General features: G+C 40.7%; 1 protein-coding gene across 1 annotated transcript in view; it reads right to left on the minus strand.

The window, feature by feature from the left end:
• The window catches only part of LOC133541584 (transient receptor potential cation channel subfamily M member 5-like), a 109,053-nt gene extending 83,560 nt beyond the window's left edge, over positions 1–25,493 (minus strand). Inside the window, exons 1-2 of the mRNA XM_061885072.1 lie at positions 25,381–25,493; positions 4,333–4,394 (exon numbers count right to left, since the gene is read on the minus strand). Of these exons, the coding sequence (XP_061741056.1) occupies positions 4,333–4,394; positions 25,381–25,446 (128 nt within the window). The 5' untranslated portion in view covers positions 25,447–25,493. The remainder of the gene's footprint in view (positions 1–4,332; positions 4,395–25,380) is intronic.
• Between the last annotated feature and the right edge of the window lie 2,070 nt (positions 25,494–27,563).

Here is a 27,563-nt window from a genome sequence, read left to right on the forward strand (position 1 = left end):
AGACCACACCAACACTCAACAACAACACATCATCTGCAGACTAGAATTACTGGTTTGCAAAAAATTATTTTTAACCCACATCAGTGAAATTAGATAATCTCCCACGGCACACCTGACTGTAACTCACGGCACAGTAGTGTGCCGCGGCACAGTGGTTGAAAAACACTGCTATAGTGGCCTCGATAACAGGAACCGGTTCTCAAAAAGGGATTCGAGTCCATGGAATCGGTTCTTTTCTTATCGAACAACCGGGAGCACCGATTTCGAACATCATCCCTACTTACGTATAAAATATTACACGGTCTAGCTCCATCCTATCTTGCTGATTGTATTGTACCATATGTCCCGGCAAGAAATCTGCGTTCAAAGAACTCCGGCTTATTAGTGATTCCCACAGCCCAAAAAAGTCTGCGGGCTATAGAGCGTTTTCTATTCGGGCTCCAGTACTCTGGAATGCCCTCCCGGTCTGGAATGCCCTCCCGGTAACAGTTAGAGATGCTATCTCAGTAGAAGTATTTAAGTCCCATCTTAAAACTAATTTGCATACGGTAGCCTTTAAATAGAGCCCCCCTTTTAGACCAGTTGATCTGCCGTCTCTTTTCTGCTCTGCCCTCCTCACCTCCGTGGAGAGGTTATTATGTTGACCACAGATGATGCACTAGCTGTTCAAAGTCGAGACCTGGGGTGGACCACTTATCTGTGCATCAGTTAGGGACGTCTCTGCGCTGCTGACATGTCTCCACTCAAAGTGATCCCCTGCTGCCCCCCACTATGGACTGAACTCTCATACTAATATGTTAGATTCACTATGGACTGGACTCTCACACTATTAACTAGTTCCACTCAACGTCCATTGCACCGGTCGTCCAGAGAGGGAAGGGGGTTGGGGGGGCATCCCCACATCTGCGGTCTCCTCCAAGGTTTCTCATTGTATCCCATTGTGTTATGACACACGCACGTTCCGTTTTTCCATCTTCTGCGGTAGCACTCAACAGTTTCACTCTGAGCGCGTCCAGACACGCACCCAAACAACGCTCCCACACACAGCAGGAGAGATTCATCAATCAAGACACCTGGCACTGATTTTGGACGACAGCATAAAGAGCCTCGCCGCTGACTCCTCGTCGTCGGAACGTTGCTTTTTGCTTGCAGTAAGCCTTTCGTATCTGACTCTCCACCAGTGATCCTTTCCTGTGCTTGTTTTCCTCCTACCTTGTTTTTGATCTCCTTCGTCTCTCCTTCATCCCACAGTCCCTGCCTCCATTCCCGCTGCCATACTCCCCGGAACCCTGATTGCCTTCCTGATTCCCCGACACATTGCCTGGACTTTGGACGCTCTGTCCTACAACACGACCACGCCTGGACACCGGACTTCTTTGCCTTCTCCCTCTGGATTTGTATTCCACCATTCAACACGCATGACAACATTCTTTACGGTATCTTCATATGTTAATTCCAGCACATAGTTCACATTCAAACACATAGTAGCATACACACCCTATGTAATCATAAATCACTCAATAAATATTGAGTTTGCACTTCCGTTGTTGTGCCGTCTCCTTCCCCCGTCTTCGCCTTAACACATTGGGTTGCGTTTTTTCTTGCCCTGATGTGGGATCTCAGCCAAGGATGTTGTTGTGGCTTGTGAAGCCCTTTGAGACACTTGTGATTAAGGGCTATATAAATACACTTTGATTGAGTGATATCAATACTTTTTACTTAAAATCTGTCAAGATCACTGAATTTTTTTGACTTTTATCTGCTGGTCGTGGTAATACCCAGAATAGGATTTTAGGCAAACATACAACATCCATCCATCCATTTTCTACCGCTTATTCCCTTTGGGCTCGTGGGGGGCGCTGGTGCCTATCTCAGCTACAATCGGGCATATTTGTGAAAAATGTATCAAACAAAAACATTTTTTCTGGGCCAAGACCGATTATTTGTAGTCAAGGAGGCCCTTAACTGATATTTAGAGCTGAGGCACAAGACATTGATACAACGTTGATTATTTATCTTAAAGGTAGAATATATGTAGAATATATTTATACTATTCATATATCATACATTATATATATAATATTATATTATTTATTATCATTATTTATTATTATCATTGTCTATTGTGAGGGAACTGTGGTGCTGAATTTCCCCCAGGGATCAATAAAGTACTTTCTATTCTATTCTATACATACATGTCCTTTAAAACTGACCTTAAAACAATGTTGCAAAATGCTTGTATTTGAAAATTGAGAACTTTGGATCCATGTTGCTGGTTGGGAAATTACCAATTTCAATGGTCAAATCAACGTCACAATCTGACATTGAGTAAACGTGATCAAAAAGCATGTTGTTTCAACGTATGTGTGTTGTAAAATATTGGTTGGAAAATGACCAAAATTCAATGGTCAAATCAACGTCAGGACCAGACATTGATTAAACGTTGTAGAAAAGCATGTTGTCCCAAAATTATGTTTGATTTGCTCAACGTCAGGACCGAATTCAACAAGTTCTCAACAAAGTTTCAATGTCTTGCGCCTGCTGGGAACTGAATGTGGCGTGGCACGATGCCACGGCATTTTTATTACCACCACACCTTGAAAATGAGGTTGTTGTTTTTTACCTGAAAACTAAATTAAAGTAATGTATTATATTGTATCCCCCAGAAGAAATCACAGAAAGTAAACAAGCACACACATTACTACTGGACCTATCAATGATAATGTAAGATTATGAACATCCCAACAAAAAACTATTGTTGTAGCGTAAACGTAAGGTAATGGAATGGAATTTATCCGGATCAGCGTACATGCCAGCCCTCCCGGATTTTCCGGCAGACTCACAAAATTCAACGCCTCTCCCAAAAACCTCCCGGGACAAATTTTCTTCCGAAAATCTCCCGAAATTCAGGCTGAGCTGGAGGCCAGGGGTCCTCCAGCTCCATGAGAACCTGACTCAGCAATGTTGTGACCCTCTTAAACAGGAAAATACTGCCATCTACTGTACATAGAATAGAATAGAATGTAAATATATTCTACATTTAAGTGCAGTCAAGGAACATGCATTAGGGAGTCTGTTCTGAAGCCCACAGTAAAGAGACGTAACTTCATCACATCGCCTGGTTATTGACTCCAACCCAATATATTACACCATCGACGAGCAAAATGAAGAAATACGCTTGCAAGTTCCAGAACGATTGGAAACAAGAATTTCAGTTTATCCAGGAGAGTTCGAAGGGGAAGGAGTATGTTGCCTGTAAATTTTGTAGAACAGACTTCTCCATTGAACACGGCAGCCGAACGGATATACTCGGCCATGAACGGTCAGCGAAGCACAAATCGTCCGCAGCGCAGCATTGTTCACAACCCAGTATTATGGGCCACCTTGCAAAATATAGACCCGATGGTGTAACTTATGCTGAGACAAGGACGGCTCTGCTGATAGTTGGAAGCAACATCCCGTTCTCCTATGCGGATGTCTACAACAAATCCGTGATATATGTTCCCGGATTCGGAGATCGCTCGCCAATACGCAAATGGAAGAACAAAAGTTACTCAAATAGTGAAAGGTAAGTGTTGTTGTTGTTTTTTTGTAACCAGTAAGCACAGTACAGTTAGCAGAACAACTGTGTTTTTATTACTGTGTATTTGATAGGTGCCGTCGGAAATTCAACTATTTCTTTCATTTATATATATAATAAAATCAATATATATAGCTAAAATTCACTGAAAGTCAAGTATTTCATACATATATATATATTTATATATAGTTACATATATATATATATATATATATATATATATATATATACATACATACAGGTATATATGAAATATATATGAAATACTAGAGTTGGTGAATTATACTCCTCCCCTCTTAACCACGCCCCCTCCCCAACCACGCCTCCGTCCCACCCCTGACCACCCCTCCACACCCACCCCCACCTCCCAAAATCGGAGGTCTCAAGGTTGGCAAGTATGCGGATCAGACCCCAAATCTCTACAAATATTAGTTGTTTCTTATCCCATTCTGGACACTTCCAGAATGTTTTATGAAAATCTGCCCATAACCTTTTGAGTTATTGACTAACTAACTGACTGACAGACAAACCAACTGCAACGATTACATAACCTTCTGGCGTAGGTAGTAACAAGTAGTATTGACGATCACAATAATGGTTGCTTATTCAGAAACAAGGTCCGAACCTTTGATAATCCCAGACCGGATCATTTAACAAGAACAAATACTTAGTCAAAGACAAATGATCACTAGATACTGTAGTTGCAACGTGTGATGAAAGTTGTTTTTGCATTGATATTTTCAGATATTTACCTGGACGAGTCTTCAACAAAAGCGGTGCACACTCGCTTCTTGATGATGTTGGGGATCCAGCTCTGAGCAGAAAATTGGTCTTTGTTAGCAAAAACATTTACAGTCTGCAGTTAAGTTAAGTCATATGCATCAACCTCCAAACTCAAAATCTCTTTTTGAGTTTGTTTGTAAATTGTGTTTGCCTCATAGTATCAATATTTGCATATCCTAAACTGCACACACTCGGGTCGTCCCGATACCAATGTTTTGGTACCTGTATAAGTACCAAAATGTATTTCGATACTTTGATACTTTTCTAAATAAAGGGGACCACAAAAAATGGCATTATTGGTTTTATTTTGCCCCAAAAATCGTACAGTACATTAAACATGTTTCATATTGCAATTTTGTCCTTTAGTAAAGTAGTGAACATAAAAGACCTTTTTTCTTTTAGTAGTAAGGAAGCATACAAAGGCTCCCAAATTGTCTGCAGACATATGCAGTAACAAATTGTGTCTCTTATTTAGTCCAAATTATAAAGGACAAGCTGTAAAAATTGATTATTAATCTACTTGTTCATTCACTGTTAATACCTGCTTACTTTCTCTTTTAACATGTTCTATCGACACTTTTGTTAAATTGTAACAAACACTTATTCTTCTAATGTTTGGATGCTTTACTTGGATGATGCCACGAATTTGGGTATTGATCCGATACCAAGTAGTTACAGGATCCTACAATGGTCATCATTTAAGTCTTCAAGTGTCCAGGGACGTATTTCCTTAGTTTATAAGCATATTATACATTAAAAAAAAAAAAAAAAAAGATTTTGTGATGCGAAAAAATACTTATCGTTAAACAATCCCAGTACTTTTTAGAGGCGGTATAGTACCGAATTCTTTCATCTCCGTAATATCGCTAAAATTCGCTCCATTCTGTCCACTAAAGACGCTGAGATCATTATCCATGCGTTTGTTACGTCTCGCCTCGACTACTGTAACGTATTATTTTCGGGTCTCCACATGTCTAGCATTAAAAGATTACAGTTGGTACAAAATGCGGCTGCTAGACTTTTGAGAAGAACAAGAAAGTTTGATCACATTACGGCTATACTGGCTCACCTGCACTGGCGTCCTGTGCACTTAAGAAGTGACTTTAAGGTTTTACTACTTACGTATAAAATACTACACGGTCTAGCTCCAGCCTATCTTGCCGATTGTATTGTACCATATGTCCCGGCAAGAAATCTTCGTTCAAAGGACTCCGGCTTATTAGTGATTCCCAAAGCCCCAAAAAAGTCTCCGGGCTATAGAGCGTTCTCATTTCGGGCTCCAGTACTCTGGAATGCCCTCCCGGTAACAGTTCGAGATGCCCCCTCAGTAGAAGCATTTAAGTCTCACCTTCAAACTCATTTGTATACTGTAGCCTTTAAATAGACTCCCTTTTTAGACCAGTTGATCTGCCGTTTCTTTTCTTTTTCTCCTATGTCCCACTCTCCCTTGTGGAGGGGGTCCGGTCCGATCCGGTGGCCATGTACTGCTTGCCTATGTATCGGCTGGGGACATCTCTGCGCTGCTGATCCGTCTCCGCTTGGGATGTTTTCCTGCTGGCTCCGCTGTGAACGGGACTCTCGCTGCTGTGTCAGATCCGCTTTGGACTGGACTCTCGCGACTGTGTGGAACCATTATGGATTGAACTTTCACAGTATCATGTTAGACCCGCTCGACATCCATTGCTTTCCTCCTTTCCAAGGTTCTCATAGTCATCATTATCACCGACGTCCCACTGGGTCATTATTGTCACCGACGTCCCACTGGGTGTGAGTTTTCCTTGCCCTTATGTGGGCCTACCGATGATGTCGTAGTGGTTTGTGCAGCCCTTTGAGACACTAGTGATTTAGGGCTATATAAGTAAACATTGATTGATTGATCGATTGAATATTATTTGTTAGTATCGCCGGTATTATACGAGTCCCGGTATATCGTATAACCCTATTACACACTTATATTTGTGTTCTGGCAATGTGCGCTAAATAAAAAGGAGGAAAGAGTGCAGAGAAACTACCCTTAAGACGACCCTGTTTATTAGGGATGTGAATCTTTGGGCACAAAACGATTTTATCCGATTCTGATTCCTGGGGTGACGATTTGATTTAGAGACCCATGGGCAACGCTTACTCCATATAGCATAGACAGATGTGTTTGTCGTCATCGACTGGAAGAATCGCCAGGCACACGACCCTCCACTTCTCCCAAGAGACCATTCAATAAAGTCAAATACCAATAAGACATTGCCTCCTTCTCACAGCCATTTATGCGTAGCTGTGCCAGTTTACGCATACCTCTCAAACCTGCTCAATATAGACTCAAATACTGACTAAATGATTATATTTGCCTCTTCTTCTCCAGGTATATCTGGCAGCAAATGTTTCATCAGAACATACAGGTTCACCCGAATCCGAACCTCTCGTCCAAGAAACCTTGTCAATTTTGTTTCGAGACCAGTTGGTCAATTCTATTGTTTAGATTTTTGAGAGCAATGCAAAAAAGGGTTCCAAGACAGTTAAGACGAGATGAGACAAAGTAAATAACGCAGAGTGAAGAGAAGCAGTACCAGCTTTCAAAATGTCCTTTTTAGGGTTAATTAATTGGATTCTTGCGTGTGTGTCAAAAGGCTAATCTGTCTCTACTTTTGGATGGTAAGAAACATTTTAATGACAAAATGCTAAAAAAAAATTGCACCTTTTCAAAAACCTATATTGAATATTTATTTATTTTAGATCTCTTTCCCTGAATTTTTGTCCAAGCTCGATACTTGGCTACAGCTTCATAAATTTTTGGGGTAAAATTCTGTGCCCTAGAGACTCTCATGATGGATTGCAGGTTTTCATTTATGAGATGACTCTCATGCAATGTTTCTAAAGATAGTATATACTGTACAGGCCAACATTTTGCACACACCTTCTCATTTCTATGCCTTTTCTTTATTTTCATGACTATTTACATTTTAGATTGTCAATGAAGGCATCAAAACTATGACACCTGTGAAGTGAAAACCATTTCAGGTGACTACTTCTTGAAGCTCATCGAGAGAATGCCAAGAGTGTGCGAAAAAGTAATCAGAGCAAAGGGTGGCTATTTTGAAGAAACTAGAATATAAAACATATTTTCAGTTATCTCACCTTTTTTTGTTAAGTACATAACCCCACATGTGTTCAATCATAGTTTTGATGCCTTCAGTGACAATTTACAATAATCATGAAAATATAGAAAACCCATTGAATGGGAAGGTTTTTCAAAACTTTTGGCCTGTACTGTATATCATGGCCCATCTAATATACGTGTCACTATATTGATGAACAGATGTGTTCTGGGCCAGTCATCTGTGGCCGTTTTTTTTCCTGTCCTGGACTAAATCTGCATAACAGTTTTTATGTAAACTCCACTCGCGTGGATGGACATTTTGTTTAACAATGGTGTGGAGGAAATGTGAATTCAAAGGGGAACTGCACTTTTTTTGGAATGTTGCCTATCGTTCACAATCATTATAAGAGACAAGAACACAGATGCCTTTTTTTTTTTTTTTTTAAAGATAAAGATCGGTTTGAAGATGTGGCTAATGGGGGTCACCGTTGTAGCCTTCAAAGCCCTCTAAAACAACTTCAAAAAACCCTCTATCAACATTTTATATACACAATGCAAGTATATACTGTATATAATGTAGTAACATACACTTTCACAACAATGTAATATGTACAATATTTACAGTATTTTGGTCATTGTAATCATTGACTGATTTCTTTAGCGCATTTATTTCTGTTTCCATAGCAGCTCACTTCCAACTAATGGCACCAAATGTGTGTTCCTACCTCCGGAATGAAACACGAGTGTGTTTTAATCATGGCAAATTTGGTAACAGACAACAAAGACGACTATTTTTGGACAAATGAGGATTCACAACCTTATCTTTTTGAAGCTGAATATACTGAAGATGAACTGCTTGTTATAGAAATGAGCACAAAAGAAGGGTGAGACGTTGGAGCAGACAGAAGCCAAGAGACTGAAAGCTGTAAATGTGGAATTTGTAGCCAAATTATTTCGACGTGGAATGCTTACCAAAATAAATCGGGGGGAAAACGTTCCCGGTCAGCTGGACCAAACAAACAACTGTCCATCGAGTGAGTCACTCTGTCATTCATGAGACACACTACACGTCATGCGTGCTATTACAACTACATACGCGTTCTGGCTAGCTGTGTACAAACAACACATGAAATGTGGGCTAATACTTTACAGAAACTGTTCATGTTTTCAGTCAGTACAGATTGGTGTCTTACTGCAGTGTTGTGCATCATAAACCCAAAGGAGTTTTGTGCCGACGTTGAAGTTAGCTTATCTCTTTCTGTAGCCAGCTTTAACGGCTACAGATGTGTTACAACGCTAGAAAAACAGTTACTCAATGTTCGCTCTTTTAATAACAACGTCGCTACAGTTTGGGTATTATACAGGTTACAGAATGTAAATGAAGTATTGACGTTTTTGTAATGCATTTATAAAGCTAATTAGAGGTAGAATTGATTGCTCCCATTAGCTGCATTGCTAGCCACCTAGAACGAGCCAATGTTTACAAATTTGACTGAAAAAAAAAATGTTTGTCTTGTTGGCTCTCATTGATGAATGGATCATAGGCAAAAATCCCCCCCGACCCCCAAAAAAGGGCAGTTCCCCTTTAGATAACCGTTGCAAATGTTTGCCTTAAAGTTGTATTTTCCGACAGTTTGAGAGTCATTGAATGTGTTCTGTCTTGTGATTGAAATGGAAAAGGAGGGCAAGACTTAAAGCCCCTGTTGTGTGCTTTAATGAAGTTGTAAATGTTGATTTGGCTTGATTGTTCCTTTAAATAAAGTGATGGTTGGTCGACCACGTCCTCGTCATCCTTTAAACATGCGGGGCAAAAGCCACAATATCTTGTATCTACACAAAAACATCACAATCCAGGAGATTCGTAACTAATATCTGTGAGTCTGCCAAAGTAGTCCCATACGCAAGTGATCCCCAACCACCGGTCCGGGGACAAGGCACCGGTCCCTGAAACATTTGCTACCGGGCCGCACAGAGACATTAAATAATTTATAACCGACCGTATTTTCTCATACTTAACTTTCGGCAGTCCCAGCAGACACACCAATAAGCTTGATCATAGATGTATTATAAAAATCCTTATACGAAGTCGCCATTTGCTATATTTGTTACATCTTGGTTACACAGGACAATGCACATTAATAAACATACAATGTAAAGGTGCCAAATCGCAGCCAAAAGTTAGGTTCCATCTTTAGTCCGCGGCATGTCGATGGCTTAAGGATGAGGGCAGATCAGGAACAAAGTGACCATGGTAGTAAAAGTGCATACGGCAGATGGAGAAATGCTAAATTGTTGCATATAACAATTGTCCTGAAGGAACAAAATAAAAATCTCCTTTGGTCTAGTAATTTAAAGTATACTTGGCAACCCTCCCGAATTTTTCGGGAGACTCCCGAATTTCAGGGCCCCTCCCAAAAATCTCCCGTACAACCATTCTCCCGAATTTCTCCCGTTTTTTAGCCGGACCTGAGTAAGGACAGCCTGTCGTCACGTACACTTTTCCTCCATATAAACAGCGTGCCGGCCCAGTCACGTTATAACATCTACGGCTTTTGAAGAGTGCACAAGTGCACACACAACAAGAAGGAGGCTATTATATATTTTAATTTTCCTGAGGGAACTCTCCTGAAGGAATCAATAAAGTACTAGCTATCTATCTATGTCTCTGTTATCCATAGGTTTATCTATAACCCACAAAGTAAGCAGGCACAGAGCTATTTCTCAGTGTGTGTTTATTTCAGCCAGCACGTTAATTCACTGACACACAACATCCGGAATCACATCATGCATTGCTTCAAAACTACGGCAAGTAGTAATGCTCAGAAAAAGATAGTGACAGAGAATAGAACGAGGATGGACAATCCAACCCTGAACTAACTCCTTTCCTGCAAATTAAATTTCACAGATGCTGCCCATACCTATGCTCCTTTAAAGGATGTGCTACTGGCTGCAAAGCATTGCACTTTCAAATACAACGATGAGTAGAGAGGAGTTTTATGTATTTATTTTAAATATGTACATATTTCTTATATATATATATATATATATATATATATATATATATATATATATATATATATATATATATATATATATATATATATGTAACGGTGTAGAAAACAGAATATCCTTATGCTTGATTGAATTATGAATGAAGTGTTGCAACAGCGCCTGTTGCTGGCGAGAAGTGGTATGTAGGGTCACCTGTGGGAAGTGCTCAGAACTGTGACGCCTCCAAACTGGTGAGACACGTTTTTGTATTGTCCGGGATTGATTACTAATTAGTGAATATTGACTGTTTATATTTTGATTACGACTTTGTAACAGACACATAAAAAGTTTTGCTAATTGGTATTGACCAAAACTGTATCCTAGAGTGATATTTTAAAGACAATAACACACTTTTACTGTGTAAACTAATTGGTGATTATTGATGTGTTATTTAGAGAATCCCGTGACCCAAGTGGACTCACAATCTCACAATTTGCACTGTTTTACAGGTAATATTATATTTAATGCCACTCTGTTTGTTTGGCTGTTCACATATTTGTCCTCACTTATTTTTATGATGCTAATGCTAGCATGGCTAGGCCGCAGCCTGGTTTATCAACCGCATGGTTTGAAGCAGCCATTTTGGATGCGAGGTGTGTTTAGGGACATCCTGTAAAATGTAGTTTCTGTAAATTTACAGTGTATTTTGCAAATAAAAAGAAAGGATTATTGTTAATTTGAGCACACCATTGTCAGTACATGTGAAACCATTGAAGAAATTAATATGATAATTAGTATAAAGACTTGGTATAAACACTATACGATCACACCCAAATGTAACATGTTTTTTGTACAATGAAACTATGATTTGTTATGTCAAACATCAGAACTGTGACGCCTCCAAAATGAGAATCCTGTGACCCAAGTGGACTCACAATCTCACAATTTGCACTGTTTTACAGGACACTGTAATTAATGAAATTCATAATCCACCTGGTGCCAGTGATATGTTGAAGCGACAGCAGTGTGGAGCTGCATTTTGCCACATACAGTTGTGGACCGTCACATTGGTGCCGTGACCCGTCGAATTTAGCTCTTCACATCGGACCGGATCCATCTTTCTGGACAGCTTCTTCATTACGCCATCAGGTGGACAGGGTTCAAGCTGTGTGCACGGTGTCTGATTTGAGTGTTTTATCTGTGTTTTTTTTTGGTATCCATATTGTGAGTTTTATGCTATTTTATTTTGATATTTCAAAATGAGCTATTTAATGTTTGACACTAGTACACCTTTACATAGAAGTGTTGGCAGAGGTAGAGGGATCCCATTGGTGTTGCAGTTTGACAGTCCTGTTCAAGGGGATGTAGCTCATGTGGCGGGGGGTAGACAGGTTCCAGTAGAGGCTCACTCGGATAGTGGAGACAGGGTTCCTTCTCAGAGCCACCACATGAATACTACATTGAACACACAGGTTACTGCTACGCCAACAGCAGATCCCACTTTACAGTCACACGATGTAGTCAGCCAGATGAGTGACATTATAAGGCACGTTGACCAGCAGCTAGCTGACAGTATAGTTACACATCTAGGGCCAGCTCATACTATGCCGACACCTAGTGCCTCAGGTGTTTGTGACACGCCCATTAACACACTAACACAAGGTCAAGACTCCTCACAAGTGCGTCAAGTATCACACAGGAAGGTGAAAGAACCTCCGTCCTTTAGGGGAGATGACACGGACGCGGTGGATGTGCACGAATGGGAGGACCTGATGAGGAACTACATAAGGAGGTCTGACATCAACATGGAGAATCAGGCAGAAGAAATGCTTGTCCACCTCAGAGGCAGAGCAAGAGACATTGTGAAATTTGGCATGAGGAATAGTGGCATTGATGTTACAAAAAATCCAGATGCGATCTATAGCCTTCTTCGTAAGCATTTTGCTGCTGTGCCCTGCTCACCTCTTCCCCTGGCAGACTTCTACACAACGTTGCCGAAGGCAAATGAAGGTGCATACGACTACTGGCTGAGACTCAACCAAGCTGCTGACATTGCAGCTGACCGCCTCAAGGAACAAGGCAAGAATTTGGACTGCTCCGCCATTGAGGTGACACGAATGTTTATAAAGAATTGCCCCTCCAGAGATCTTTCCATGACATTCAGGTCAAAGACGATTGACAAGTGGTCGGCTGTGGAAGTCCAGGCTGTGCTGGATGAATATCACACAGAGTTGTGCTCAATGAATGCTGCTGAGATGAGTAGGAAGCCCAATGAATGTGTGTATTTGAACAATGTTGATATGCTTCACACTGCAGTTGGTCGTTCTGACACTAAAGAGGCTAACATGGCTAAGGGTACAGACCAGAATGCCTTTGAACGTGTCATAGCCATGTTAGAAAAGATTTTGCTGGAGCGGTCTGCTCAAGCCCGTACCCCTGTGGCCAGACCACCAAAGACACGGTTCTCCAGAATTATGGGTCTGGATAACTCGCCTTGTGCTCTTTGTGGTGACATGGCTCACTCTGCACTTTTTCACTGCCGTAGGGATGGACTCTGTTTTCAGTGCTATTCACCTGACCACGCCATGCGCGATTGTCCTGCTCAGGCGAGGTTCACGCCAGCTGCACAGTCGGAAAACTGATTGATCTGCACCAGGGGGAGGTCGGTGTAGATCCTCTTAATGATCCTCCCAGTAGTTTTTCTGATGATTTAGAGTCTATGTTTGAGTCACTCAGTTCCGACATACCCCCAGATAGAACAGTTGTTTTCCAAGGCACACACAGAATTCAGAAGTCTGATAGCTTGTTCTATACTACTGTCACATCAGGTGGTATTCCCCTGACAGCGATGATTGATAGTGGGTCTACAGGTTCCACATTAAGTGAGCGTGCTGTAGCGCGGTTGTTGGAGCACATTCCAAACATGAAGCGACACTCAACTGATGGTGTTGTCATTATTGGATGTGGTGGCCATCAAGTGACCCCTTCAGCTGTTTATGATGTGGAAGTGGTGGTGTATGAATGCAAGTTGGCTGTTCCCATGTTTGTTGTGCCTGGACAGACAGACGACATGATGCTGGGCAGTAATGTCATAAAAAAGATTCTTCAACTGATGAGAGGGACTGAGAGCTACTGGCGACTCATGTCAGAGCCTAGCACCGTCATTGATGAAGATTGCCACCGGTTCTTCTCTCTCCTTTCTAACACAGAGAAATGGAGGGGTGAAACTGTGCCTGACAAGGTTGGCACGCTGAAGCTTCAGCAATGTGTCATGCTCCAGCCGATGAGTGAACACCTTGTTTGGGGTAAGCTTCCTGCCTCAGCACCTTTGTCAGTTGGCAGCACAGTGATGATCAAACCGACCCAGTCACGGTGTAGATCAAGGTTGGTAGGGTGATTTCACCAATGTGGGGTGATCGATGCCTGCCTATGAAAATCATCAACCCCACCAGTGAGCCTGTGATGCTTAAGAAAAACTCAAAGCGAGCAGATGTGTTTTCCTGTGTTGCTGTTGAAGATTTGTCTCAGCCTGACCACATCCAAGTTCACTCCCAAGTTGTGTCTGCTGCTACAGAGGTAAAGTCTAAAGAGGACATCAAGGCAGCGCTGCACAGGCTTGGTCTGCAAGATCTGGATCTGGATGCTTGCGCTGTCTCCGACCTTTGGAGAGACAGGCTTTTCCGGCTCATCGAGAGACATGAGACAATCTTTTCGCGCAACAAGATGGACTGTGGGGAAGCATCTGACTTTGTGCACAAGATACATCTGGTGTATGAGAGGCCTTTCCGCCTGCCCTATCGCAGGGTGCCACCAAATTACTATGAGAAGCTAAAAACCGCTCTCAGTGAGATGGAAGAAAAGGGCATAATCCGGAAATCCACAAGTGAATATGCATCACCTTTGGTTCTTGTTTGGAAGAAAGATGGAAAATTGCGCATCTGCACTGATTTCAGATGGCTCAATGCGAGGACAGTGAGAGACGCACACCCACTGCCTCATCAGGCTGATGCTCTCGCCGCACTTGGAGGAAGTGTCTTTTTCTCCACCATGGACCTCACGTCAGGATTCTATAATGTACCTCTGTTTGAAGGACACAAGAAGTACACCGCCTTTTTCTCCCTCTTTGGTCTTCATGAGTACAACCGAATGCCACAGGGTCTCTCGAACAGCCCAGCTACATTTATGAGGATGATGCTCTCTATTTTCGGGAATGAGAATTTCACTAGCCTCTTGTGCTACCTTGACGATCTCATGGTCTTTGGTCCAACAGAAGAGATAACGCTTGAGCGGTTGGAGATGGTTTTCTCCCGCTTGAAGGACCACAACCTCAAGTTAGCACCAAAGAAGTGCCACTTTCTCAGGAGATCAGTGAGATTTCTTGGCCATGTTATATCTGAGTCAGGAGTCCAAACAGACCCTGGAAAGGTTGAAGCCATTTGCAGAGTGCAGGCATCTGACTTGATGGATAGTGATGGTGTAACTCCCTCTCAAAAGAAGATTCGATCTTTCTTGGGGATAGTGTTGTATTATCAACATTTTATTGAGGATTGCTCCATTAAGGCTAGACCCTTATTTAAGCTCATCTCGGGTCAGAAGGCAATTGGTAAGGCCAGGCGAGGAATGAAATCTAAATTGAAGCGGTCGAGTTGTGTCAAGCTGTCAGCAGAGGACTGGACAACCGAGTGTCAGAAAGCCTTTGAAACTTTGAAATGTGACCTGTCCCCAAGGGGTAACACGGTCATCCTGACTTCGGAAAGCCTTTTATTCTTGCTGTGGATGCTTCGTTTGATGGCATCGGAGCTGTTTTGTCCCAGCTTAGTGCTGGCGAAGAAGTTTCAAGGCCAGTCGCACTTGCTAGTAAAACGCTGTCAAGAGCCCAGCTGAACTATCCAGCTCACTGGCTGGAATTTTTCGCTTTAAACTGGGCCATTTGTGAAAAGTTCTCCCACTGGCTAAAAGGGAGGCACTTTACTGCATGGTCTGACAACAACCCCCTGACCTATGTCTTGACAAAGCCCAGGCTGGATGCCTGTGAACAAAGATGGATTGCAAAACTGGCAGCTTACGATTTTGACCTGAAATATGTGCCAGGGCCCAAGAATACAGTGGCTGATGCCTTGAGTCGTGAGCCCTTTGTGCAGTCTTGTGTCAGTCATCGTTTGGTAAAGGAGCCATATCTGTCCTTTTTGGATCAAGTGAATGAAGTTGTGAATGATACTGTACAACATGCTTTACGTTTGACCACCAACTGTCAAGCTGTTTGATCTACAGGAGGCCAATCGACCGAAGGACAAGTTTTTTCTCAGTCACCTGGAGGTGCAATTGCTGCTGGAGAAGTGTCCGCAGTGTTAGACGCACACCGGACTGGCGGTGTCTCTTTGCTGCCAGGAACAAGCCCAACATCGCTACAGCTGCCCAAAGAAGATTCATCTGTGGTTGTCCCTCACAGTCAACTACAAAATCTTCAGCAGCAGGACCCCACTATTAGCAGCGTTCTCTTCTATGTGAACCGACACAAAAGACCGTCAAGACATGAAAGAACGACTGAGTCGAGCTGTGCGCTCAGATTGTTGAGACACTGGGATAAGTTCAAAGTACGTGGTGGAATTCTATATCGAGTGAAGAAGGACCGCTTCATGAACAAGAAAATCTTTCAGTTGGTCGTTCCAGACTCGCTGAAGAGACAGGTCTTACATGACGTTCATGACGCAGCTGGTCATCAGGGCCGCTCTAGGACATTTTCTCTGGCCAGTGAAAGATTTTTCTGGATAGGAATGGAAAAAGATATCTTGAGACATGTTGTCAACTGTCAGAGATGCATTTTGAGTGAGACACCTGAACCAGAAGCCCGTGCACCTCTTGAGAACATCCGCACTTCGGCTCCCATGGAATTAGTGTGCATTGATTTTTGGACAGCGGAATCAGGTGACAATAAATGCACTGATGTCCTGGTTGTGACAGACCATTTCTCGAAGTTGGCTCTTGCATTCCCCTGCAGAAACCAATCAGCAGAGCAAGTTGCCCGGTGCCTGTTGGACAAGTTTTTCTGCATCTATGGATTCCCTAAAAGGATTCATTCGGACCAAGGAGCTAACTTCGAAATTAGGCTTATCAAGGATCTTCTTCAGATGGCGGGAGTGCAAAAATCCCACACGACTCCATATCATCCAATGGGCAATGGTATTACTGAAAGATTCAACAGAACTTTTGGATTTATGATTTGGACCCTTCCCCCGAAATCGAAGTCCAGATGGCCACAAATGCTCCAGACTCTGACGTTTTGCTACAACTGTACAGTGCATGAGACCACAGGCTTTGCCCCATTTTAATGCCTCAGACAGGAAGTCTCTCCAGAGAGTGGTGAGGACGGAGGAAAAGATTATCAGGACTCCTCTTCCTCATATCCAGGAGATCGCAAAAAACCGCTGCCTTACCACGGCTCAGAAAATCTGCAAAGACTCCTCCCACCGCCACCAAGGACTGTTTTCACTGCTGGACTCTAGGAAGAGGTTCTGTAGCCTCCGTAGCAGACCCTCCAGGTTCTGTAACAGCTCCTTCCCTCAGACCGGAACACTCTTGAACGCATCATAATTAAATTATCCCCCGAACTCCACCCATAACAGATTAACTTACTGGAATAAAAAAGAAAATATAACATACATCCATAAACATGGACGCATGTGAAAAAGTGCAATGTATTTATCTGTACAGTAATCTATTTATTTATATCTGCACCTTATTGCTTTTTTTTTTATCCTGCACTACCAAGAGCAAATGCAATGAAATTTCGTTCTTATTTGTACTGTAAAGTTCAAATTTGAATGACAATAAAAATGAAGTCTAAGTCTAAGTCATAGTCCTATTACACATGTAGTTAGCAATAACAGATGTATTTACGCAAGGAAAATTGGATCATAAAAAGCAAACATTAGTGTATTTACGTATGAAATATTGCACAAAATATGGATACATAACTTTTAGAATGGAAATAGAAATCCACAGAAATATATTGGAACTAATGGCAAGTATTTTCTAGCTCAGGGGTCGGGAACCTTTTTGGCTGAGAGAGCCAAAAAGCTAAATATTTAAAAATGTATTTCTGTAAGAGCCATATAATATTTTTTTTAACACTTAACACAACTAAACACGTGCATTTTTAAGTAAGACCAACATTTCTAAAGTATAATAGGTCTCTCATTCTTTGTATTAACATTGTTATTATGAAGCTAACTGTGGAGGGGTCGTGGCCTGCGGGTCTGCAGCGAAGCGGGGTGTTCCCAGGACTGGCCTCGAAATCAGCCACAGGTGTGTTAATGGCCCACCTGGGCCTTGTTATCTAATCACATGTCGCTCTGTTATACTGTAAGCATCAGCCAGGAGGAGAGACAGGGTTGTGGCTGGAGCCAGAGCGTGAGCGCGAACCAAAGAGAAAAATACAATTGCTGGAAAGCAACTGAGAGACTTATTGAAAAATAAAACAATATTGTAACCCTGAAACAGGCTCCCATGTCAGAGCTTGGTGGTCTGAAGAACCCCCAGGAAAGCAAGCCCCCACACTAACCAATAATAAAAAAATAACTTCTTACCATTAACGCAACTTCTTAAACATAAAAAAGCATGAGAATGTTTTATATATTGAACATTATTTTTAATACTGTGATTACAAGTGGAATTATTCATTACTTATCGTGTTAAGCAATGTCAGCTCAGATGTATCTGAGAGCCGGATGCAGTCATCAAAAGAGCCACATCTGGCTCGCGAGCCATAGGTTCCCTACCCCTGTTCTAGCTTAATTATATATCCATGCTCTTGTCCATGAATGTGATGTATCACCTATAACCCATCAGATACTAAAGCCAACAAAAGCCTACTACTAGCAAAAACTAATAAAAAAACAAAAGTCTACGGAGAGTTTTTTTTAGCAAAGGGAAAATAGAAAATGGACTCCCACTAATTCAACGTTATGATGAGTTTTTTCATGTATTAACTTTTCATGCACTATTTGCTATATTTCGTGAAAACAATGCCTACATTAAACCGGTCCCTGGTGCAAAAAAAGGTTGGGGACCTCTGCCATACGCCACAAATGAATCCTCGATAACGGTGGTTCTGAATCTTTTTTCACGGAGTACCACCACAGAAAACACATGACGAAAAAGATTGATATTAATAAATGAAGATGGAAGGGTACAAACAAAGTTTGACCGCCAAAAAGCAAACACAGCATAGCAACCGTGACAGCAGAATAAAGTGTGGCAATTGACGACGTTGCTTTTCAAGAAACGCTTGGGATGGGCATTTGACTACATTCTCTTGATCGCCTAAAGCAAACCTGGGCAAATTAAGGCCCGGGGGCCACATGCGGCCCGTTAAGCTTTTCAAACTGGCCTGCCGGACATTCAAATCTAATTAGTTACTATGGTCATCTAATTCGTTACTATGGTCATCCAATTAGTTACTGTGGTCATCTAATTAGTTACTATGGTAATGTAAGTCACAGCAGCTCAGACAAGGCACCAAGCAGTGTGGGTGGGGAGTGTTTCCACAGAAGGTTTCCAGAATCTAAAATGTGGGTGTCGGGGACAGACGTGGAAGGAGATTTTTACAGCAAAGTTTTAAAGCTTAGTGATTTATCACATATATCAGATTGTAGGTGTTTTTTTGTTTTTATTTACCCTTCACCTTCCTATTTCACTGTTTGTTGCGTTTGTAAAATATGTGGATGGAGAGGGGGGGTGACGTTCATATGTTGTCAATATTCAGTGTTTTATCCTTCATAGTTAATATTGTAAATCCCACATTCTTTATTTTCATGTACATTCTGGGTGTCTAATTCAGTAGAAAATGTAAAATTCCATTCCGTTTTTTAACGTTTTTAACATTCAATAAGACGTTATGGTGAGGTTTTGTATTAGTGTTCCTAAAAATAAATATACCGGGCCCCAGACACATTTTTTTCTCTAAATTTGGCCCCCGGGTTAAAATAATTGCCCAGGCCTGGCCTAGAGGGAAAATGAGCAAACTCATTACTATTATTTTCACATTAGTGAACTTCTATGGAGCGGCATAGCTCGGTTGGTAGAGTGGCCGTGCCAGCAACATGAGGGTTGCAGGTTCGATTCCCGCTTGTGCCATCCTAGTCACTGCCATTGTGTCCTTGGGCAAGACACTTTACCCATCTGCTCCCAGTGCCACCCACACTGGTTTAAATGTAACTTAGATAGTGGGTGTCACTATGTAAAGCGATTTGAGTCACTTGAGAAAAGCGCTATATAAATATAATTCACTTCACTTCTCTAGGATTGCCAGTGTTAAAGTTGTTATGTTCTGCTCTGTATATTCTATTGGTTACCCTCTTCTCGTGTTATTTTGGGTTTCTTGTGTCTATCATGCACACTGACAGCCGCTCGGTAATGAGTGTTGTGTTCAAGGCAGGAAAACACAGTATTGTACTTTATTTTCCACTTCCAAGTATGCTCTTCAAAGTTTTTTGTTCTTTACACATTTTGTGATTAACATGTTTTTTACTCTTCCCCTGCTCGCTTTTTTTTTTTTTTACCTGGTCCCAGCAGTCTTTTTTATTGTAGTTTTTTTGGGGGGAACTCCTCATGTAACGAGAGTTGCATGGCGATCCTACTAAAAACAGACGTAAGTTAATATCCAGAAAACTACGTACGCTAGTAAAAATTACTTTACCCTTTCAACGTTTAATCAGTGTTGGTTTCTGATGTTGATTTGACCATTGAATTTTGGTAATTTTACAATACAAATGCATCGTGGAAACATCATGCAATTTGATGATGTTTAATCAATGTCAGGTTGTGACATTGATTTGACCATTGAATTTTTGTCATTTTACAACACAAATACAACATTAAAACAACATACTTTTTGACAATGTTTATTCAATGTTGGTTTCTGACGTTGATTTAACCATTGAATTTTGGTCATTTTACAACACAAATACAACATTGAAACAACATGCTTTTTTGACAATGTTTATTCAATGTTGGTTTCTGACGTTGATTTAACCATTAAATTTTGGTCATTTTTCAACATAAATACGACGTTGAAACAATACGGTTTTTGACAATGTTTAATCAATGTTGGGTTGTGACGTTGATTTGACCATTGAATTTCGGTCATTTTACAACATTACAACATTTAAAACAACATGCTTTTTGACAACGTTTATTCAATGTCAGGTTGTGACGTTGATTTGACCATTGAATTTTGGTAATTTTTCAACATAAATATAACGTTGAAACAACACGCTTTTTGTTGATGTTTAATCAATGTTGGGTTGTGACGTTGATTTGACTATTTAATTTTGGACATTTTACAACATTACAACGTTGAAACATCATGCTTTTTGACAACGTTTATTCAATGTCAGGTTGTGACGTTGATTTGACCATTGAATTTTGGTCATTTTTCAACATAAATACAACGTTGAAACAACACGCTTTTTGTTGATGTTTAATTAATGTTGGGTTGTGACGTTGATTTGACTATTTAATTTTGGACATTTTACAACATAACAACGTTGAAACATCATGCTTTTTGACAACGTTTACTCAATGTCAGGTTGTGACGTTGATTTGACATTTGAATTTTGGTCATTTTAGAACATTATAAACAACATGCTTTTTGACAACGTTTATTCAATGTCAGGTTGTGACGTTGATTTGACCATTGAATTTTGGTCATTTTACAAAACAAATACAACGTTGAAACAACGTGCTTTTTAACGATGTTTAATCAATGTTGGGTTGTGACGTTGATTTGACCATTGAATTTTGGTCATTTTACAACACAAATACAACTCGGAAACAAAATGCTTTTTTTATCGATGTCTAATCAATGTCAGGTTGTGACATTGAATTGACCATTAAATTTTGGACATTTGAGAATATTACAACGTTGAAACAACATACTTTTTGACAACGTTTATTCAATGTCAGGTTGTGAAGTTGATTTGACCCTTGAATTTTGGTCATTTTAGAACACAAATACAACATTGAAACAACATGCTTTTTGACAATGTTTATTCAATGTTGGTTTCTGACGTTGATTTAACCATTGAATTTTGGTTATTTTTCAACATAAATACAACATTGAAACAACACGCTTTTTGACGACTTTTATTCAATGTCAGGTTGTGATGTTCAGATCTGTTAAAGTGTGTGCACTCACAAAGCCATATTTATTTTTTACATCGCAATCAACTCACAAAAGGTTTTAAAGGAAGTATTATTTGCAGATGGTACGACTGTGTTTTGTTCAGTAGAGAACACACAGAAGTTAATACAAATAATTACAGAAGAAATGAACAAATTAAAAAGATGGTTTGAAAAAAACAGACTCTTTGATTCTCAGTAAGACTAATACAATGCTATTTGGTAACAGTAGAAGAGAAAGTCAAACACAATCACGAATAGAGTAAATATTTAAGGGGTAAAAGAAAACTGATTTTAAGGTGCAATAATAAATGATAAAATGAATTGGAAATCTCATTTAAAAATATCAAACATAAAGTAGCAAGAAACACATCAATACTGAATAAAGCAAAACATGTTGTAGACCAAAAATCACTTCATATTCTTTACTGCTCACTAGCGTTACCATATCTGAGTTATTGTGTAGAAATATGGGGAAATAACTACAAATGTGCGCTTCATTCACTAACGGTGTTACATAAAAGCTCAGTTAGAATAATACATCATGTTGGATAAAGAGAACATACAAACACTTTATTTATTGAATCACAATTATTGAAATTCAACGATTTAGTGCATTTGCAAACAGCTAAAATTATGTTCAAAGCAAACTATAACCTGCTACCCAAACATGTACAACAGTTCTTCACAACTAAAGAGGGGACATAACTTTAGAGGAAAATCTAATTCAAAACATGTGTATGCTCGTACAACACTTAAAACCTTTGGCATAATTAAATTATGGAATGGATTTACCAAAGAAATCAAACAAAGCACCAATATAATTCTGTTTAAGAGACTGTTCAAACTACAAGTGTTCACAAAGTACACAGAACAACAATTATGATGAGAATCTTGAACCCTTTTTTTTTTAGATAATGACTACTCATTAAATATTTGTTTACTTACTAAGGTATATTATTTATTTATTATCTATTTATTCACTATTCTTTTACAGAGCACAAGGAAATGGGATAACATTGTTATGGTATGAAAAGGGGCAGGATTAAATAAGATCAGCTTCTTCCTACTCCTTTTCGGACGTGCTGTAATTAAACAACTGGAATTATTATGTGATGCATTACATCGTATCGTATGCATGTTCCGAATAATCCGAAACTGAACTGAACTGAACTGAACTGAACTGAACTTGAAATTGGTCCCAGATGTCAGTGAGACTTGTCACACCCGCTCATGAATACACAAATTATATTTAAAGTAGCTACTGTGCGTAAGCCAGTCATTGTTCATATGTCTCTAAAGCGCACATCAATCAGTCTGAGGGGTAAAAGTTGGCACTTTTTTATGCCAAGGATGAAATGTACGTACAGCAGCCATGAAGTTGCTGTGAGGCAGTGCACATTTCCATGTCAACGTCGGTCTTGATACATTTCATCTTTGCCGTGATAGACGACATGCGCCAGGTTTTTGTGCGTACGCAAGCTTTGTTACATGAGGGCCCTGGTACATTCACTGTGCTTCTTTTGTTTGTTTTATTCCAGGGGTGTCTAAACTTTTTTACTTGGGGGCCACATTAGGGCGGCATAGCCCGGTTAGTGGAGTGGCCGTGCCAGCAACTTGAGGGTTCCAGGTTCGATCCCCGTTCCCGCCGTCCTAGTCACTGACGTTATGTCCTTGGGCAAGACACTTTACCCACCTGCTCCCAGTGCCACCCACACTGGTTTAAATGTAACTTAGAGATTAGGTTTCAATATGTACAGTAAAAGTGCTTCGAGTCACTAGAGAAAAGCGCTGTATAAATATAATTAACTTCACTTCATATTGCGCAAAAAAAACAAAACAATCGGACTGCATGTAAAGTACTAATATATATAGCAGGCCTGGGCAATTATTTTGCTTTGGGGGGCCAAATATAGAGAAGAAAATGTGTCTGGGGGCCAGTATATCTAATTTTAGAAACCACCAATACCACACAATAATGTATGTCTGAATGCTAAAAGCGTTATGACAGACCGCCTGAAAAAAACTTAATGGAATTTTACATTTATTTACTGAATGAGACACCCAGAATGTACATGAAAATAAAGATTGCGGGATTTACAATATTAACTATGAACAATAAAACACTGAATATCGATCGACATATTTTACAATCAAGGGAACATAACACAAATGCAATAAAAACAGGTAAATATGAACATGAAGGGTAATAAAAACACCTACACTCTGATATATCTGATATATCACTAAGCTCTAGAACTTCGTTGTAAAAATCTCCTTCCGCATCTGTCCCTGACACCCACATTTCAGGCTGACACTCTGTGGAAATGCTCCCCACCCACACTGCTTGGTGCCTCGTCTGAGCTGCTGTGACTTTGATTACCATAATAACTAATCAATTACCATAGTAACTAGTATATCATGCAAAAGCGCAGATTCCAACCAATGAAGTACTTTGTATAGTTCAAGACTTATGGTCATTTGAAAACATCACTGCACATCATAATCGCAGCTACAGTTTCCATCTTAAAGATCTAAAAAAAATTATTAGGGACTATTCGGCGCCATTTACCCTGGTCTGATACAAAGCCTATACATATTCATCAGTACATATTATACTAGTATAATGGATATATAATTCGTAATTAACATAATTAGATATTAAAAATATGTGAAAATTCGACTTGTACCTTTTTTTTTACTTCCGTAACGACCTCCCTTAAGTTTTGTAATCAATCAGAAATATCAACCAGCTACAATGAGTGTTTTGCATTTGTCCCATCATGCATTGTTGTGAATTTTGAATTATCTGTGGTGATTGGACATGCACCTGGGGATAGGTTGATTGGCAACACTAAATTGGCCCTAGTGTGTGAATGTGAGTGTGAATGTTGTCTGTCTATCTGTGTAGGCCCTGCGATGAGGTGGCGACTTGTCCAGGGTGTACCCCGCCCACCGCCCGAATGCAACTGAGATAGGCTCCAGCACCCCCCGTGGACCCTAAAGGGACAAGCGGTAGAAAATGGATGGATTGGACATGTTTGTAATATCCACTAAGTGCAGTGAGCAGGTTGTGTTGTGTGTCAACGTGTGTTGACTTTTTGTGTAAGTTGCATTTTTTTTGTTTGCGCCATGACTAGGGAAGGTTGTTTGGATTGGGTCATATAACTAAATCAGGTGCTTTTAGTCCCATTTCATGGTCAATGGGCTGATTTACTTTTGTTTTCTACATGAAGTTGGCAAATTTGCGGCAATCAGACGGCCTTAAGAAACAGTTCAGTGTGCCATTCAAGTGGAAGCAAGTTGTGCGGCCTTAATACAAAAGTTGTTAAGCGTATTTAATGAGCAATGACTGACTGGTTTGACCTGTTTCATTGTTGCCGCCTTGAGCTCCCTTTTCTTTACACACAACGTACTCATTCATATACTTAACTGACTTTACCTTGAAACTACTATTGTATTACCACCGATGCAACAATAACTTATATGACTGGTATTTTATATTAAAGTAAATGTCTTATTCATTCTCTACCATTTTTTGAGTCTTAGTAATGATTTTTAAGGTTACTCTTTACTGTAATAGTATGCCAATGCTTACAAAACAACTTATTGGTTTACTGCTTCATGACTTCTAGAAATCATTTGACAGTATGTGAAAATGCAGGATCTGTGCTGGATAAGTCTCTGTTCAATGTTTGTTTTAGTCTCGAGGTGACACAAGGCAGCAACGTTGCCAAAAAATGTTCTCACATACCTGATCCTTCTCTTTCTTACTCGGAGACTTGACAAGAACTTCTTTCTGCTTCTCCGCCGCCTTCATCCTGTCTTCTCTGGTGAAGCGCCTGCCGGACTCGCTGCTTAAGAGGGTTGGGCGGAACGACCCAGATACTGTATTGACTGTGTCGATACCAAGCACAGTCAGTAGCACAATGGGTTAGGCAAGTTTTCACAAATGTGTTTTATTTTGTTCTTCTACAGTATATTGTTGATGTACACTGTTGAAAATTACCGTAAAAACTACGGCAAGCGATTGTTAAATAGCAACAGTAAAACACCGGAAAATCTAAAATAGTGTTTCCCAGTAGTAAATGCAGTGCATTCCTGCAAAACCAAAAGGCAGTAGATAACCTAAATTACTATGTTTATAATTCATAAAAATCACATGACTTTACTGTGGGAATAATGACAATTTTAAAGCATTAGCCTAATTAACTTTTGGCTAACAATGTTTTTTGTGGCAAGTGGTTTCCGACATTGAGTGGTTATGTCTTTGTGTTTCATTACCAGCAGCTATCTAACAGCATTTAAGGCTTATATTTAATAGGTCACTTGAAGGAACCGTGTCGTGTGTTGTCCAGTGAAATGTTGTACAAATACTTTCAAGTTCAAATCCTCATGTACCACTCACATGTCTCGGGAAACACATGCATTTTGCAGATACTAGTGATGGTGACAGAGCAGTGGATGGCGTTCGTGCCTCACAGTAGTTCTGTGTTCGATCCCCGGGCTATGGGTTTTTCTGGGCGGAGTGTGCATAGTTGTTCCGGGTCATCCCACCTCGAGCACAGTCGAGCACTATTGAGCGCTGTCAAACGCTGTCAAGCGCTGTTTAGCGCTGTACAACGCTATTGAGCGCTTATAAACGCTGTTGAACATCGTTAAATGCTGTCGGGCGCTGTCGAGGGCAATTAAGCACCGTTAAACGCTGTTGAACGGTGTCGAACCCTGCCAAACGCTGTTGAGCGCTGTCCAACGCTATTGAGCGCTTATAAACGCTGTTGAACATCGTTAAACACTATCGAGCGCTGTAGAGGGCAATTGAGCACTGTTAAACGCTGTTGAACGGTGTCGAACCCTGTTAAACGCTGTTGAGTGCTGTTAAACGCCGTGTAACGCTGTCAAACGCTGTTGAGCGCTGTGTAACGCTGTCAAACGGTGTTGAACGATGTTGAACGCTGTTGAGGGCAATTGAGCACTGTTAAACGCTGTTGAACGGTGTCGAACCCTGTTAAACGCTGTTGAGTGCTGTTAAACGCTGTGTAACGCTGTGTAACGCTGTCAAACGCTGTTGAGCGCTGTGTAACGCTGTCAAACGGTGTTGAACGATGTTGAAGGCTGTCGAGCACTGTTAAACGGTGTTGAACGCTGTGTAACGTTGTTGAGCACTATTGAGCGCTGTATAACGCTGTCAAGCGCTGTCAAACGCTGTCGACCACTATTGAGCGCTTTTAAACGCTGTCAAAAACTGTTGAATGTTGTTGAGCGCTGTGTAATGCTTTGTAACGCTGTTGAGCACTATTGAGCGCTGTTAAAACGCTGTCCAACACCATTGCGCGCTTATAAACGCTGGTGAACATGGTTAAATGCTGTCGAGCGCTGTTGAGGGCTAATGAACGCTGTTGAGCACTGTGTAACGTTGTCGAGCGCTTTTGAGCACTGTTAAATGGTGTTGAACGCTTTGGAGCACTCTTGAGCGCTGTGTAACGCTGCCGAACGCTGTGTAACGCCGTCGAGCGCTGTCGAGCGCCTTCGAGCACTATTGAGCGCTCTCAAACGCTGATCTCTTGTTTAAGACTTCCAAGTACGTATGTTCCCAAGTAGTCTGAGGTTTTTTTGTGCATCCCCAAGCGCATTACTGTTTGTTTGGCGTGCATTTTTAAGACTCTTAGTGTTTTTTTTGTCTTTGTTTGTATCAAATACCTTGTATCCACACCCCGTCTCCTGCTATCTGCATCGTGGATCAAATAATCGCTATCAGGCAACCAAAGCGTGACAGTTTTCATTTTCTTAACATTTCAAATTTCTGGAGGTGACATCATCGTGGAAATGGTCTCATTTCTTTATGGAGTTAATATAAGACTATTTTGCAATATTTCAGTGTTATTAAAGATAAACAGTTGCAGAAGTGACGTCACAAGCCAACCTGAAAACAGTCTA

The sequence above is a fragment of the Nerophis ophidion genome, linkage group LG23 (assembly GCF_033978795.1).
Source record: "Nerophis ophidion isolate RoL-2023_Sa linkage group LG23, RoL_Noph_v1.0, whole genome shotgun sequence".
NCBI classification, from domain to species: Eukaryota; Metazoa; Chordata; class Actinopteri; order Syngnathiformes; family Syngnathidae; genus Nerophis; species Nerophis ophidion.